The sequence below is a fragment of the Eptesicus fuscus genome, chromosome 2 (genome assembly GCF_027574615.1).
Source record: "Eptesicus fuscus isolate TK198812 chromosome 2, DD_ASM_mEF_20220401, whole genome shotgun sequence".
NCBI lineage: Eukaryota > Metazoa > Chordata > Mammalia > Chiroptera > Vespertilionidae > Eptesicus > Eptesicus fuscus.
The window spans coordinates 108,698,026-108,710,427 of NC_072474.1; the positions used below are offsets into that span (position 1 = coordinate 108,698,026).

General features: G+C 44.1%; 1 protein-coding gene across 1 annotated transcript in view; it reads left to right on the top strand.

Moving 5' to 3' along the window:
• LOC129150569 (ligand-dependent nuclear receptor corepressor-like protein) overlaps window positions 1–5,840 on the top strand; it is a 29,931-nt gene extending 24,091 nt beyond the window's left edge. Inside the window, exons 6-7 of the mRNA XM_054722383.1 lie at window positions 3,293–3,440; window positions 5,705–5,840. Coding sequence (XP_054578358.1) covers window positions 3,293–3,440; window positions 5,705–5,840 — 284 coding nt within the window. The remainder of the gene's footprint in view (window positions 1–3,292; window positions 3,441–5,704) is intronic.
• Window positions 5,841–12,402: the final 6,562 nt, after the last annotated feature.

The window sequence follows — 12,402 nt, forward strand, 5'->3', positions numbered from 1 at the left end:
TTTGAAGAAGTGGTGTTAAAATAAGTGGGGGTGTCGGTCGGTTGGGCGACGGGAGACGCAGAGCTGGCAGGCCGCGGGAGACGCAGAGCGGGGGAGGCTGGCGCGATTCATGCACGAATTCAGTGAGCTGGTCAGCCAGCAGTCTCATTGTGCAGTGGTTAGTGCTGGTCGCGTCCGCAAATCGCACACGAGTGACAAAAGTAGCTACTTGAAGCATAAAGTTACCTTTATTTTTCCAACCATCTGCAAATCCTACAGGTATTTTTGTCATCAATTTAAGAATTGTAATTATTTTGTGTTGGTGGCTTTATTATTATAAAATGAAACTTCTTTTTAGGTGCCCTGTTTGACATGGCTACAAAGAAGAAGCAAAGAAAAACGGAAGACGAAAACCGTGAATTTAAAGTTGAATGGACCGAGACTTTCGCGTTTATTCAAAACTTAAATGGCCTTCCGACCTGTCTTATTTGTCAGGAAAAATTGGCACATAACAAGAAATCAAATTTGGAGAGACACTTTACAACCAAACACGTGTCATTTAGTACTAAATATCCTGTCGGTGATGCAAGGAAGAAGGCAGTTGAGGAACTTCAGAAGAGTCGAGAAAAATCAAGTTCTGTATTTAATTACGGGATTCAATCTTCCAACAATGTTAATATTGCAAGTTTTGTGGTTAGTCAAGAGATTGCTAAGAGAGGAAAACCATATACAGACGGCGAATACATAAAAAGTTGTTTTATAAATGTATCCGAAAAGCTATTTCGGGACTTTAAGAACAAAGGAGATATTCTAAAAAAAATTAAAGAGTTACCATTGTCTGCTAAAACAGTGAAAGATAGAACAGTCAAAATGTCTTCCAATATAACCGACCAGCAGGTTGAAGATCTTAAATTGGTTTCAGCTTTATCAATAGCAGTTGACGAGTCTTGTGACATAAATGATACAGCGCAAGTTTCACTTTTTGTACGATTTATTTCATCTACAGGTCCTAAAGAAGAACTTTTAGGATTATTGCCACTCAAAGGTCACACACGTGGAGAGGATATAGCTAATGCTGTAATAGAGTGCATTGAAAAACATCATATTCCACTCGATAAAATTGTCTCAATTTCAACAGATGGGGCGAAAAGTATGACCGGTGTAAGAAACGGGTTTGTTGCTATTTTGAAAGAAAAAATTAATCATGAGATACTTACTTACCATTGCATGATTCATCAAGAAGCGCTTTGTGTGCAGACATTTCCAGAAGAAATTTGCAAAGTTATGGAATTGGTGATTAACATTATCAACTCCATTATAGCTAAAGCTTTTAATCATCACCAATTTAAAGAATTTTTAGTTGAAATGGAGAGTGAGTACGCAGATCTTCTGCTGCATAACAAGGTTCGTTGGTTGTCAAGAGGAAACGTTTTGAAACATTTCGCTTCCTTATTAACAGAAATTAAAGCATTTCTCCTTGAGAAGGGTGTTCACTATCCAGAACTAACGAATGATCAATGGATCCAAAAATTTTATTTCATGGTAGACTTTACATCTCATCTAAATCAGCTTAATCGTAAACTACAGGGGAAAGGAAACACAATTTTTTCGATGTTAGAAGAAGTTATTTCATTTGAAAATAAATTATCTCTTTTTGCTAAAGATTTTGAAAGAGAAACTTTGATTCACTTTCCAAGCCTGTTGAAACATCGCCAAGAAAATAATTCTGATATTGACATTTGCTATTTCAAAACAACACTTTTAAATATGAGGGAAGCTTTTCTCAACAGGTTTCAGGAATTAAGAAACAGCAAAGCGACGTTAGCCTTTGTTAAAAAACCTCTTAATGCTACTGTAACAGAATTAAATTTTTCTCCCTTTAATATTGACATTGGCAACTTTGAAATGCAACTGCTGGATTTAAAAAACAAAGAATTGTGGAGCTCGAAATTTGAACGTCTTTGTGCTGATATAGAAATATTGGAGAAAAACAAATGTGAACTTAGTTCACAGCACAAGTGGTCTGCTTTGAAAGACCTGGAGAAGGAAGATATGTTGATTTTTAACACCTGGAATAGTATTCCTGACTCATATAATCAACTGAAAAAACTAGCGTTTGCTGTTCTTTCCTTATTTGGGTCTACATATTTATGCGAACAATCATTTTCAAGCATGAACCTTATCAAGAGTAAATTGAGAAGTCGTCTTATTGATGAGAACCTGGAATCGCGTGTAAAATTAAAAACAACAACATACAAACCTGACTTACCCAAACTTTCCAAGGAGATGCAAGGCCATTGTTCACATTAGTGTTTGTCAGTTATTGTCATGATTTAATGTTATGTATATTGTAAGGTAAATTGTAAGGAATTTAATTTTAATAAATAATATCGTTATTAAGTATGATGTCAAGTTTTATTCAACGTACCTATAGTTTAAGACTTAAAATTTTAAGTAAAGTTTATTAAGTTAATTTTAGGAACGTTGTGGAGTGAAAAAAGATGGAGTGTCGAGGATTGAGACAGGTATGTTGAGATGGTTTGGACATATAGAGAGGATGAACGACAGGAGATAGACGAAACAAGTACACAAGACAAGTGTGGATGGGATAGTTGGAAGGGGTCGACCTCAGCGAACGTACCTCACTCAGATTGAGGACGTTTTTAGCAAAGGCCAGCTTAGGGATTCACTAATTGAATTAATAACAATGTATCTACCTATACAGTATAAGTTTAAAAAATTTGGCTCTCAAAAGAAATTTCAATCGTTGTACTGTTGATATTTGGCTCTGTTGACGGATGAGTTTGCCGACCACTGTCATAGACCAAGAGGAGGACAGGGAATTATCAATGACCAGTGGCCTCTTCTGGGGTTGCAAGTCTCCAAGTCTGAAATTTTGACATTTATGCCAACACTTAAGGGGACAGAACATGGGTTCCCCTTCCTCTGGGTGTGAGGTCTTGGCTGGAATGTGGGGGCAAGAGATGGCACATTATCCCAACAGAACCAAGTAAAACCAGAATCACCCGAAGAAACAGACATGCCCGCCTCCACTCAGGGCAGGCACAGCCAGAAACTCACATGTCTCCCCTGAGAGGGGCCAGAGCCCTCCTGGAACCTGAGGCAGCTGACTGAGTGCCGCAGCGCCTGGCTTTGCCCATCCCCAGCAAATGGGGAGACTCGGTCCTCTGGGGTGAGTTTACTGAGTAAGGCAGCAAAGGCTCCCACTATTCCAACTCCGATTGTATCTCCTCCTCTTGCTGCAAGACTCACAGGACTCCAACTGGTGACATTCCCATCCCCTTTGAAACAGGAATGGAGAGGTGGAAGCAAAGCTTTGCAAAAGACCTTGTTGGAGAAGCTGATGACGGCAGCTCGCTGGTCGAGTCCATCTCTGGGCTGTGTGAGCCAGAGCTGGTCCCCAGTTACTGGAGAAGCAGGAAGAAGCCTCCACAGTACAGGTGAGCCCCGGGCGGGTGGTGGGAAAAGCTCCGGCCAGCGTGGCTTTCGGGTTCAAAGGCTTGGAGAGAGAAAGAGCTGACGTGCAAATTGACACACAAGACAAGAAAAATTAATTTTGAAATGATGGGGGAAAGCCAGGGAAAAGCTTAACTGTAGTAGTTAAGTTCCACTGAGTCTCTGTTCCCATCTGCCTTTTATTTACTAGAAGACACAATTGCCTTTTAGGAATGCAAACAGACATATCAATGGTAATGTTTAGTCAACAGTAAGATTATCAGGTTAGGGGGGAGTTTGCTTTAGGCCAGTGGTCAGCAAACTCATTAGTCAACAAAGCGGCAAACCACTGCAGCCCGCTGGCAAACCACTGGGGCTAGTGAGCCTCAGTTTGCCGACCACTGCTTTAGGCCATTGAGTCAGCAGTAGGGAATAAAATGCAAATTCACCCTATGAATATCAAAGGAGTCCAAACTCAGCCTTCTGGTGGACTTCTCACATGTATATTCATTACTGTTGATCTTGGTTTCCAGCAGGGTGGTGCTCAGAGAGCACGGAGCACCCATGCAGGTGTGAGGGCTGGAGGGTGTGCTATCATCAGAGACCTCCAGAAGGTAGTCATTGAGTTTGGGCCAGGACTCTGAGGTCACCGTGAGGTCACCGAGGCAGAATATACCCTTGGTGTCACACATCACTGTGCAGCAGAAGCCAGAACCAAAGCAAAAGGTAGCCGCCAGAACCAGGAAGAGAAGCCTCCTTCCTCCCGCAAGGTGCCCCCAGCCCTCTCCTGACAAAGCTTACCCCTGTGCTCTTTGCAAAGGAGAAATGCTTCAGGGTCCAGATCGTGATTGCAGGACAGGCGCTGAAGGGTGAGTGGGGTCTGAGAGGCAGTAAATTGAGAACAGAAGGCAAATCTTCTGGTATTGGATATGTCTGATGACTTTTACTTCCTAGTATTTGATGTCTGATGACTTTAATTCTCACACCATGTTGGCACGATCACCTGCTGCCAGAATCAAGGCCTCGCTGGGTGTGATTTCACACCGTGTTGTTACAAACGTGCTGCTGAGAAGCATGTACACAACCAACACTCAAAGCCAACCTGAGAGATGAAGGCTGTTTGCCATGTCACCAGGGAGGTGGACTCAGGAATCCCGTTTCTATTCACTTGTTTCCAGCCGCCAGCACACCAGAGACAGGGCATTCTTCTCAAAGGAGACGAATCCCCTCTCCCCAAAGTAGTTAGGGACCCCAGTGTTCTTCCTCCAGCCAAAGCACACTTTTGAAGGAGTTCCTCATCTAACCTTGTAACCAACAGAACTCAGAAGGGTGTCTCCGTCTATTTGTGCAGCTGTCATGTCAAGTATCAGTTTATGTACATGAGGAAGTGCTAAACATAACCACATGCAGGCATGTGAGGGGCAGGAAGGATAAAGATTAACAACAAAAGTTCTTTATGAACTTTTGGCACCTTATGGTTCAGTATGGGAGACCAACAGGCCACATAAATGACAAAACCATCCCCCTCCTCTCCTACACATTGTTTACCTGGCCTTTAGGACCAAAGCACATCATTCAAAAGGAGCTGGGTGCTATTTAAATATTTCACAATGGCCCTAGTCAGTTTGCCTCAATGGATAGAGCATTGGCCTGCGGACTGAAAGGTCCCAGGTTCGATTCCAGTCAAGCACATGCCCGGGTTTTGGGCTCAGTCCCCAGTAGAGGGTGTGCAGGAGGCAGCCGATCAATGATCCTCATCACTGATGTTTCCATCTCTCTCTCCCTGCCACTCTGAAATCAATAATATATATATTTAAAAAGAAATAAATAAGTAAATGCTTCACAAACAGGCTTGACCATGGAGATGAAGAGTTGGCTAAAAGGCTTTCAAGCCCATCAATCCTTATTTCAAATGTGCGCTCCGCTCTGAATTCCAAATGAACAGTCCGTCTAGCTGCTCCTTTTCTGGTCATTTGCCTGGGACCCTCCCAGTGAACTCCCGCCCCATCCTCCCCAGGGCCAACCCTAGGTGTCTTCTGAGTTACCCACCCCTAATCCACACTCTTGGGTCCCCTCCCTCCATCCCCACCCCAGGCATTTTCTCAGGTTCCGCTCAGTGCTGGTAAAATGACCTGGGTGTAAACTGCACAGAAAAATACAGAGTGCTGCTTCTACTCCAGCCACCCACTGCAAAAGCCTCCTCCCTGCTCCTCCTGAGCAAAGGGCGGGTTATTTTCAACCTGTGTTCGCATTGGTCTTCCTCTTCCAGGCAGTTCACCTCTTCCGATTGCTTCTATTTTAAAAGAACGCCCACACCCAGGAAATCCCTGGAAGGGAGCATTCAAAGTCATTCTCAAGGGCAGCTGACCACCTTTCAAAGGTGCATGATGTACATCTTAAAATAGAACACCTAATGCACTGGGGTTTGGCTGAGAGGATTACAGGGGACTGTAATAGATACTATAAAGTCACATTTATAGAATGTTTAATAGTTTTGAGAAGTGCCTTCACATGCTTTCTTCAGTTGTCTGTGGGGTGTGGAAGGCGGGGATTATCGCCGTTACTTTCCTAAGGAGAAGTAGTGTAGTTTAAGGAGAAGTAGTGTAGTTCCGTAGCATAAGCAATGGGCCCTGGGGCTGCTCTTTGTGGCCGTTTCCCTATATGTAAATCAAGGGTAATGATAACACTTGCCTGATAGGATTGTTGTGGGATTTGGGTAAAGCACAGTGGCCTGGCTTGCCGTCAGGACCTTATGTGCGATGCCCCGGGAGTCAAGGGGAAACTGCTCTGAGAGGTGTTTGGGCCTGAGGTCCCCACGCAGGAGGGATCCATGTCCTCTCTCTGAGCGGTGCTGTGGCCCTTCCTGGGCTCCAGCCTGGAATCTCCCCAAGGAATGCATCTCCAGGGCAGCCTACCATGTTCCCTGCTGGATGGGACCGGACCCCTCAGGTCACACCTGAGAGAGGGTAGCAGTCCCGTGTGGTCTAGGGACACTCAGGGTGTCAGTGGTTAAGGGCTCAGTGATCATTTGTCTGTTGACTCCCAGGACACTGACACCCTCGATTCATATGATCCTGTAGGTGTGGTTCAGGGTCTTCCCGTGAGCAGGGGGCGTTTCTCAGGCCTGGGGGAGTTTTGGGGAGCCCTTGGCTTCTCAATGGCCTCAGGGTTTTCGCCTCGGGACCTTTCACTGTGTCCTCCCCTTCCTTGTCCCTTCCTGGTGAAGTCAAATGCTCCCTCAGTGTCCAGGCAGGTGGCAGCAGATGTCACTGAGACTCCTGGACTCCCTGGGCAGAACCTCCCTCTCCCTCTCCCACTCCAGCCACACAGCATCTTCCTGTCAGTATTAAGCATCTGTCACACAGGTTATTAAGGACACCCATTCCCCCACTTGACATCGAGCTCTCCAAGGACCAGGCCCAGGCCTCATTCCCCCGGCATCCAGCCCCTGCCTCGCAGAATAGCAGCTCACACCCGTGCCCAAGTGAAATGGGGTGAATGATCATTAGCACAAACGACTCCCCTTTTCCTCTGGAGCCGGGGCAAGCAGGGGGATCTAGGAAAACATCCACCTCCTTTGCCCCGAGTTCAGTGTGACCAGGCACCCGAGGAGTCCTCCAGAAAAAAGTTTCCCTTCAGAATTACCAAGGCTGGACCAGCTTTCTGGGAACCAGTGAATAAAACGATGACCCCAAGAGAATCAAGGAGATGAGACAGCAGAGACCAGGACAAAAGGCTCAGGGAAGTCGCCGCTGACTCTGGTGGGACAGAGACACTCCTCAGCCTGCCCTGGGCGTGTGCTGAGAGCCGAGAGAGAAGTCTGCTCTCAGTTGGCGTCATTAGTTAAATCCTTTTTGACTCTCGGAAATGCTGTGACAGAACAGCTGAGGGCCTCAACGCAAACTCCCGAGTCTTGAGGAAGCTTTAATGTCATGGCGCCCGATCCAGCAAGACTGTCACTGGGAAGCTGTCCTTTTACACCCTGTTCTGATGTCCCTGTTTCCACCCCCAGATCAGCCAAACCAGCGAGGGCAGGTTTTTTTAAAAATCATTGTATATACTTCCGCATATATATAGTTCATAATAAAAAAGACATCTGATAATTTAACAAAGTCAACAAAACTGAAATGGGATTTAGGTAGCAACACATACCATTAGCCACTGGGCATTTATCATCTTTGGGATCCTGAAGTCTTGAAAGAGCCAGAACTGCCTGTATCCTCACATTTGGAATTTTATCTTTCAATCTAATAAGCATGGCTCCATTAATCTTATCAAACAAATCATCATCAACCTGGGCATTTTCTGGCATATTTCCCAAGAGTTTGTTTATGAGCTGGCATACTCTAAATCTAACAGCATTGCTGTTGGCTTCATGAGACTGAAATGGATACAAACCAAAATGTAGTCACATTCCATTACTAAATAATTACATGTCATTCAATTCTGTATGTTTAGAATTCAAAAAATTACAACAGTAATTCAATACTTACAGAAAAACTATGTTCCCTTGATCCTGCGCACTGCCAAGCCAACCTCCTTAAACCACCCAACGTGCCCCCTCCCCACCCAACACCGGTGCCAGGTCGCCTCGGTTCCCCTAAACACTTCTCTCCCAAGTTCACCGCCTACAAAGGATACATGCATACTAAAAGTATATCACATAAGTTCTCAAACAGTCTGAGGTATTTTTTAACTTACAAGAGCATATTCCTCTTTATAGGAACTCTCACTTCTAAAGTAAAGAACTCATTTAACCTTTTGTACTCGGATATCGAGTGTAACTCGACACGGTTAGCATCAGTAGCAGCTGTATGTATGTCGAGCCACACTAGACAAGTAGTTTCACCGCGGGGGGGAGGGGAATTTTTGTCTATTTTTCCAGTATCTTTTCTTGTTTTCATTAGCATGAATGGACAAGTAAAATGTAAATGCCGTCTCAACTGATGCCACCACCTAAGCTTATCTTTTGCATGGGCAGCAATCTTGAGTAGGAGGGTCTAAGGCATGAGTCCTTGCATCATCTTCCCTTGGTAAAGAACCTTCCTTATCTTCTCGACTCCTAGGTTTGTTTAGGTTTCTATTAGCATATCACAGATGTTGTCACGACACAGGGTTTAGTTGGATGATTGGTTTGCCCCCTAGCAGTCGCACGTTCTGAGTGAATTTCCCCTCCTCAGGATGGATAAGTTTTCCAAAGACATAGAAAGCAGCGATGATGAATTTTACTTCGAAAATGAAGAAAAAAGTGAAAAATGTAATGGTGATGAAAGTGAGTTCTCCAAGGATGCGAGTGGAGATGATGAACAAATCGCTGGTCCTAGTGGAACTACAGAAAGGAAAAAGTTCCTTGCTTTGCCCAAAGATCTGGCTGAAAGTACTGACAGTGACACTGAATTCATAAAGGCAAAACGAAGACGCACAATTGTTTATTCGAATGAGAGTGATGGAGATATTGGTGATATCATTGAGAAATCGAGTATAAGACCCAGTGAAAGTTACGTTTCTAGGGGAAAACTGGAAAAAGAAAAGTGGACATCTACATCTGTGAATGACAAAGAGCCTAGCAGAATCCCTTTCTCCACTGGTCAGTTACATGTTGGACCTCAAGTTCCTTCTGGATGTGCCACACCAATAGACTTTTTTCAGTTGTTTTTTACTGAGACGTTGATAAAAAATATAACGGATGAGACAAATGAGTATGCTAGGCATAAAATTAGCCAGAAAGAACTATCCCAGCGATCCACTTGGAATAATTGGAAAGATGTGACGATAGAGGAAATGAAGGCTTTTCTTGGTGTAATACTAAATATGGGTGTTTTGAATCACCCCAACTTGCAGAGTTATTGGTCCATGGATTTTGAGTCTCATATACCATTTTTTCGATCTGTTTTCAAAAGAGAAAGGTTCTTGCAAATATTTTGGATGTTACACTTGAAACATGACCAAAAGTCAAGTAAAGATTTGAGAACAAGAACCGAGAAGGTAAACTGCTTCTTGTCATACCTTGAAATGAAATTTAGGGAGAGATTCTGTCCTGGAAGAGAGATTGCTGTTAATGAGGCTGTTGTTGGTTTCAAGGGAAAGATACACTTCATCACATATAATCCTAAAAAGCCAACAAAATGGGGTATTCATTTATATGTCCTCTCAGATTCAAAATGTGGTTACGTACATTCATTTGTCCCTTATTATGGAGGAATAACATCTGAAACGTTGGTGAGACCTGATCTCCCTTTTACTAGCAGAATAGTTTTAGAGCTTCATGAAAGATTGAAGAACTCAGTACCTGGTTCTCAAGGTTATCATTTCTTCACTGACAGGTATTACACTAGTGTCACTCTTGCAAAGGAATTGTTCAAGGAAAAAACACACTTGACAGGGACAATAATGCCCAATAGGAAAGATAATCCACCTGTTATCAAACATCCAAAGCTAATGAAAGGAGAGATCGTGGCTTTCAGGGATGAAAATGTAGTGCTTCTTGCGTGGAAAGACAAGAGGATAGTCACAATGCTCAGTACATGGGACACTTCAGAGACTGAGTGTGTGGAAAGGAGAGTGCGTGGTGGTGGGAAGGAAATAGTTCTCAAACCCAAGGTCGTGACCAACTATACAAAGTTTATGGGGGGTGTTGATATAGCTGATCACTACACAGGCACATACTGTTTTATGAGGAAGACTCTAAAATGGTGGCGTAAATTGTTTTTCTGGGGGCTTGATGTCAGTGTTGTAAATTCCTATATATTGTACAAAGAATGCCAAAAAAGAAAAAATGAAAAACCGGTAACGCATGTGAAATTTATTAGGGAATTAGTACATGATCTTGTTGGAGAATTCAGAGATGGTACACTAACTTCCAGGGGTAGATTATTATCCACTAACTCAGAGCAACGTTTAGATGGAAAGCTCCATATAATCACACCTCACCCTAACAAAAAACACAAAGATTGTGTTGTTTGTTCTAACAGAAAAATCAAAGGAGGAAGAAGAGAGACGATTTATATTTGCGAAACATGTGAATGTAAACCAGGTCTTCATGTGGGTGAATGTTTCAAAAAATATCACACCATGAAAAATTATAGAGATTAAAATTACTCTTTGAATGTATCAATAATTTGAAATATAAAAAAATCCAAATAAATAAGTTTGTATGAAAAGAAACTCCAGTTTTTTATTCTACTGCCGCGCTTTGTAAAATCTGGGGTATTTAAAAAATTAAATCCCGAGTAGAATAAAGGAATCGAGAAAAAAGCAAGCAAGTGCAAAGGGTTAAATATATGGAAGAACTGGTTTAGAGAAGTCATTAAAAATTTAAATCTGATGTTATTTTAAAAGTCTACCTTTTATAGGGCATGGGGAGGGATGATGATGGATGGGGACATGATTTGGGGTGGCGAACACATAATGCAGTGTACAGATTTTTAAAAAATATATATATATTATTGATTTTTTACAGAGAGGAATGGAGAGGGATAGAGTTAGAAACATCCATGAGAGAGAAACATTGATCAGCTGCCTCCTGCACACTCCCCACTGGGCATGCGCCCGCAACCAAGGTGCATGCTCCTGACCGGAATGGAACCTGGGACCCTTAAGTCCGCAGGCCAAAGCTCTACCCACCGAGCCAAACTGGTTAGGGCGCAGTGTACAGATTTTGTGTTGCACAACTGTGCACCTGAAACCTGTATAATTTTGTTAACCAGTATCACCCCAACATAATAAAATAAAAATTTTAAAAAGATCCACCTTTTAATCTTAATGACAGTTTCAATGTTTCCTATAAAAAGCAGATTCATTCACAGACATTTTGTCATTTACCAAGTATTTCAATCTCTAAAATATACAAACTCCCCTGGCCCTTTTATTATAGTAAAATGTGCCGAAACCGGTTTGGCTCAGTGGATAGAGCGTAGGCCTTCGGACTGAAAGGTCCCAGGTTCGATTCCGGTCAAGGGCATGTACCTTGGTTGCGGGCACATCTCCAGTGGGGGGTGTGCAGGAGGCAGCTGATGGATGTTTCTCTCTCATCAATGTTTCTAACTCTATCCCTCTCTCTTCCTCTCTGTAAAAAATCAATAAAATATGTTTTTTTAAAAAACACAAGCCAAACTCGCAGACACCTCTCTGACAGCCTTCTGCGGGCCTCGGAGCTCGCAGGCCGTGATTACCGCCCGAGCGTTTAAATAACTCCCGCGGGAGAGGCAATTATCGCGAGACTGCCGAGACCAAGGCGGGAGGCGGGAGGCGAAAGCGGGAAGACCACCCACCTCCAACATTGCGGTTTGGGCGCATGCGCCAAGGGTTTGTCCAGCCATTGTCGGGTAGGAAGTGGCGTTTCTAAGAAGAGGAGGGGCGAAGGCTCGCCCGGAAGTAGTACCGGACGTAGAGGGCGAGTCGAGTGGCGGCGCTGGGCTTAGCCAGATCGTGAGGCGAAGAAAAGAAACTTCTTGGGTGAGAACGGGGAATCTGCTGAGGGGAATCCAGCGGAAGGGGAGCAGGGGAGCCTGGGAGGAGGGGTTCGTTTGGAGCTCGTCGAGAAGGGAAAGAGAGCGGGTGCTGAGGGCAGGGCCGCGGCCTGGCTTCTGCCGCCGAGGCCACCGTCCCGAGGTCTCCAGATGGAGGCGGCCGCTGTCTTTGTCAGCCTGGGCCCTGGGCTGGTGGAAGGTCTGCGAAGGAGGGGAGCAGGCGGGCCTCCTGTATCAGTTTAGGTACAGCCTGCTCTAGACGTGCCTCCTTTCGAGGCCTCGTTAACAACGGTGCGGGACGACCGTGTGCTCAACGGAGAACCGACTGGCACCAAAGTTCACAGGGGAGTTAAGGTGAAGAAATGTGGAGTGCTGCCTTCAGGGGGAACTAAGCCTTTCAACTTTTTTTTTAATGGAATTAATTATATCAGACCAGAGTGAGCATCTTAGTACTCACAGCCATCTAAAGAAATAGATTACAGCCCGGCCTCGACCTATG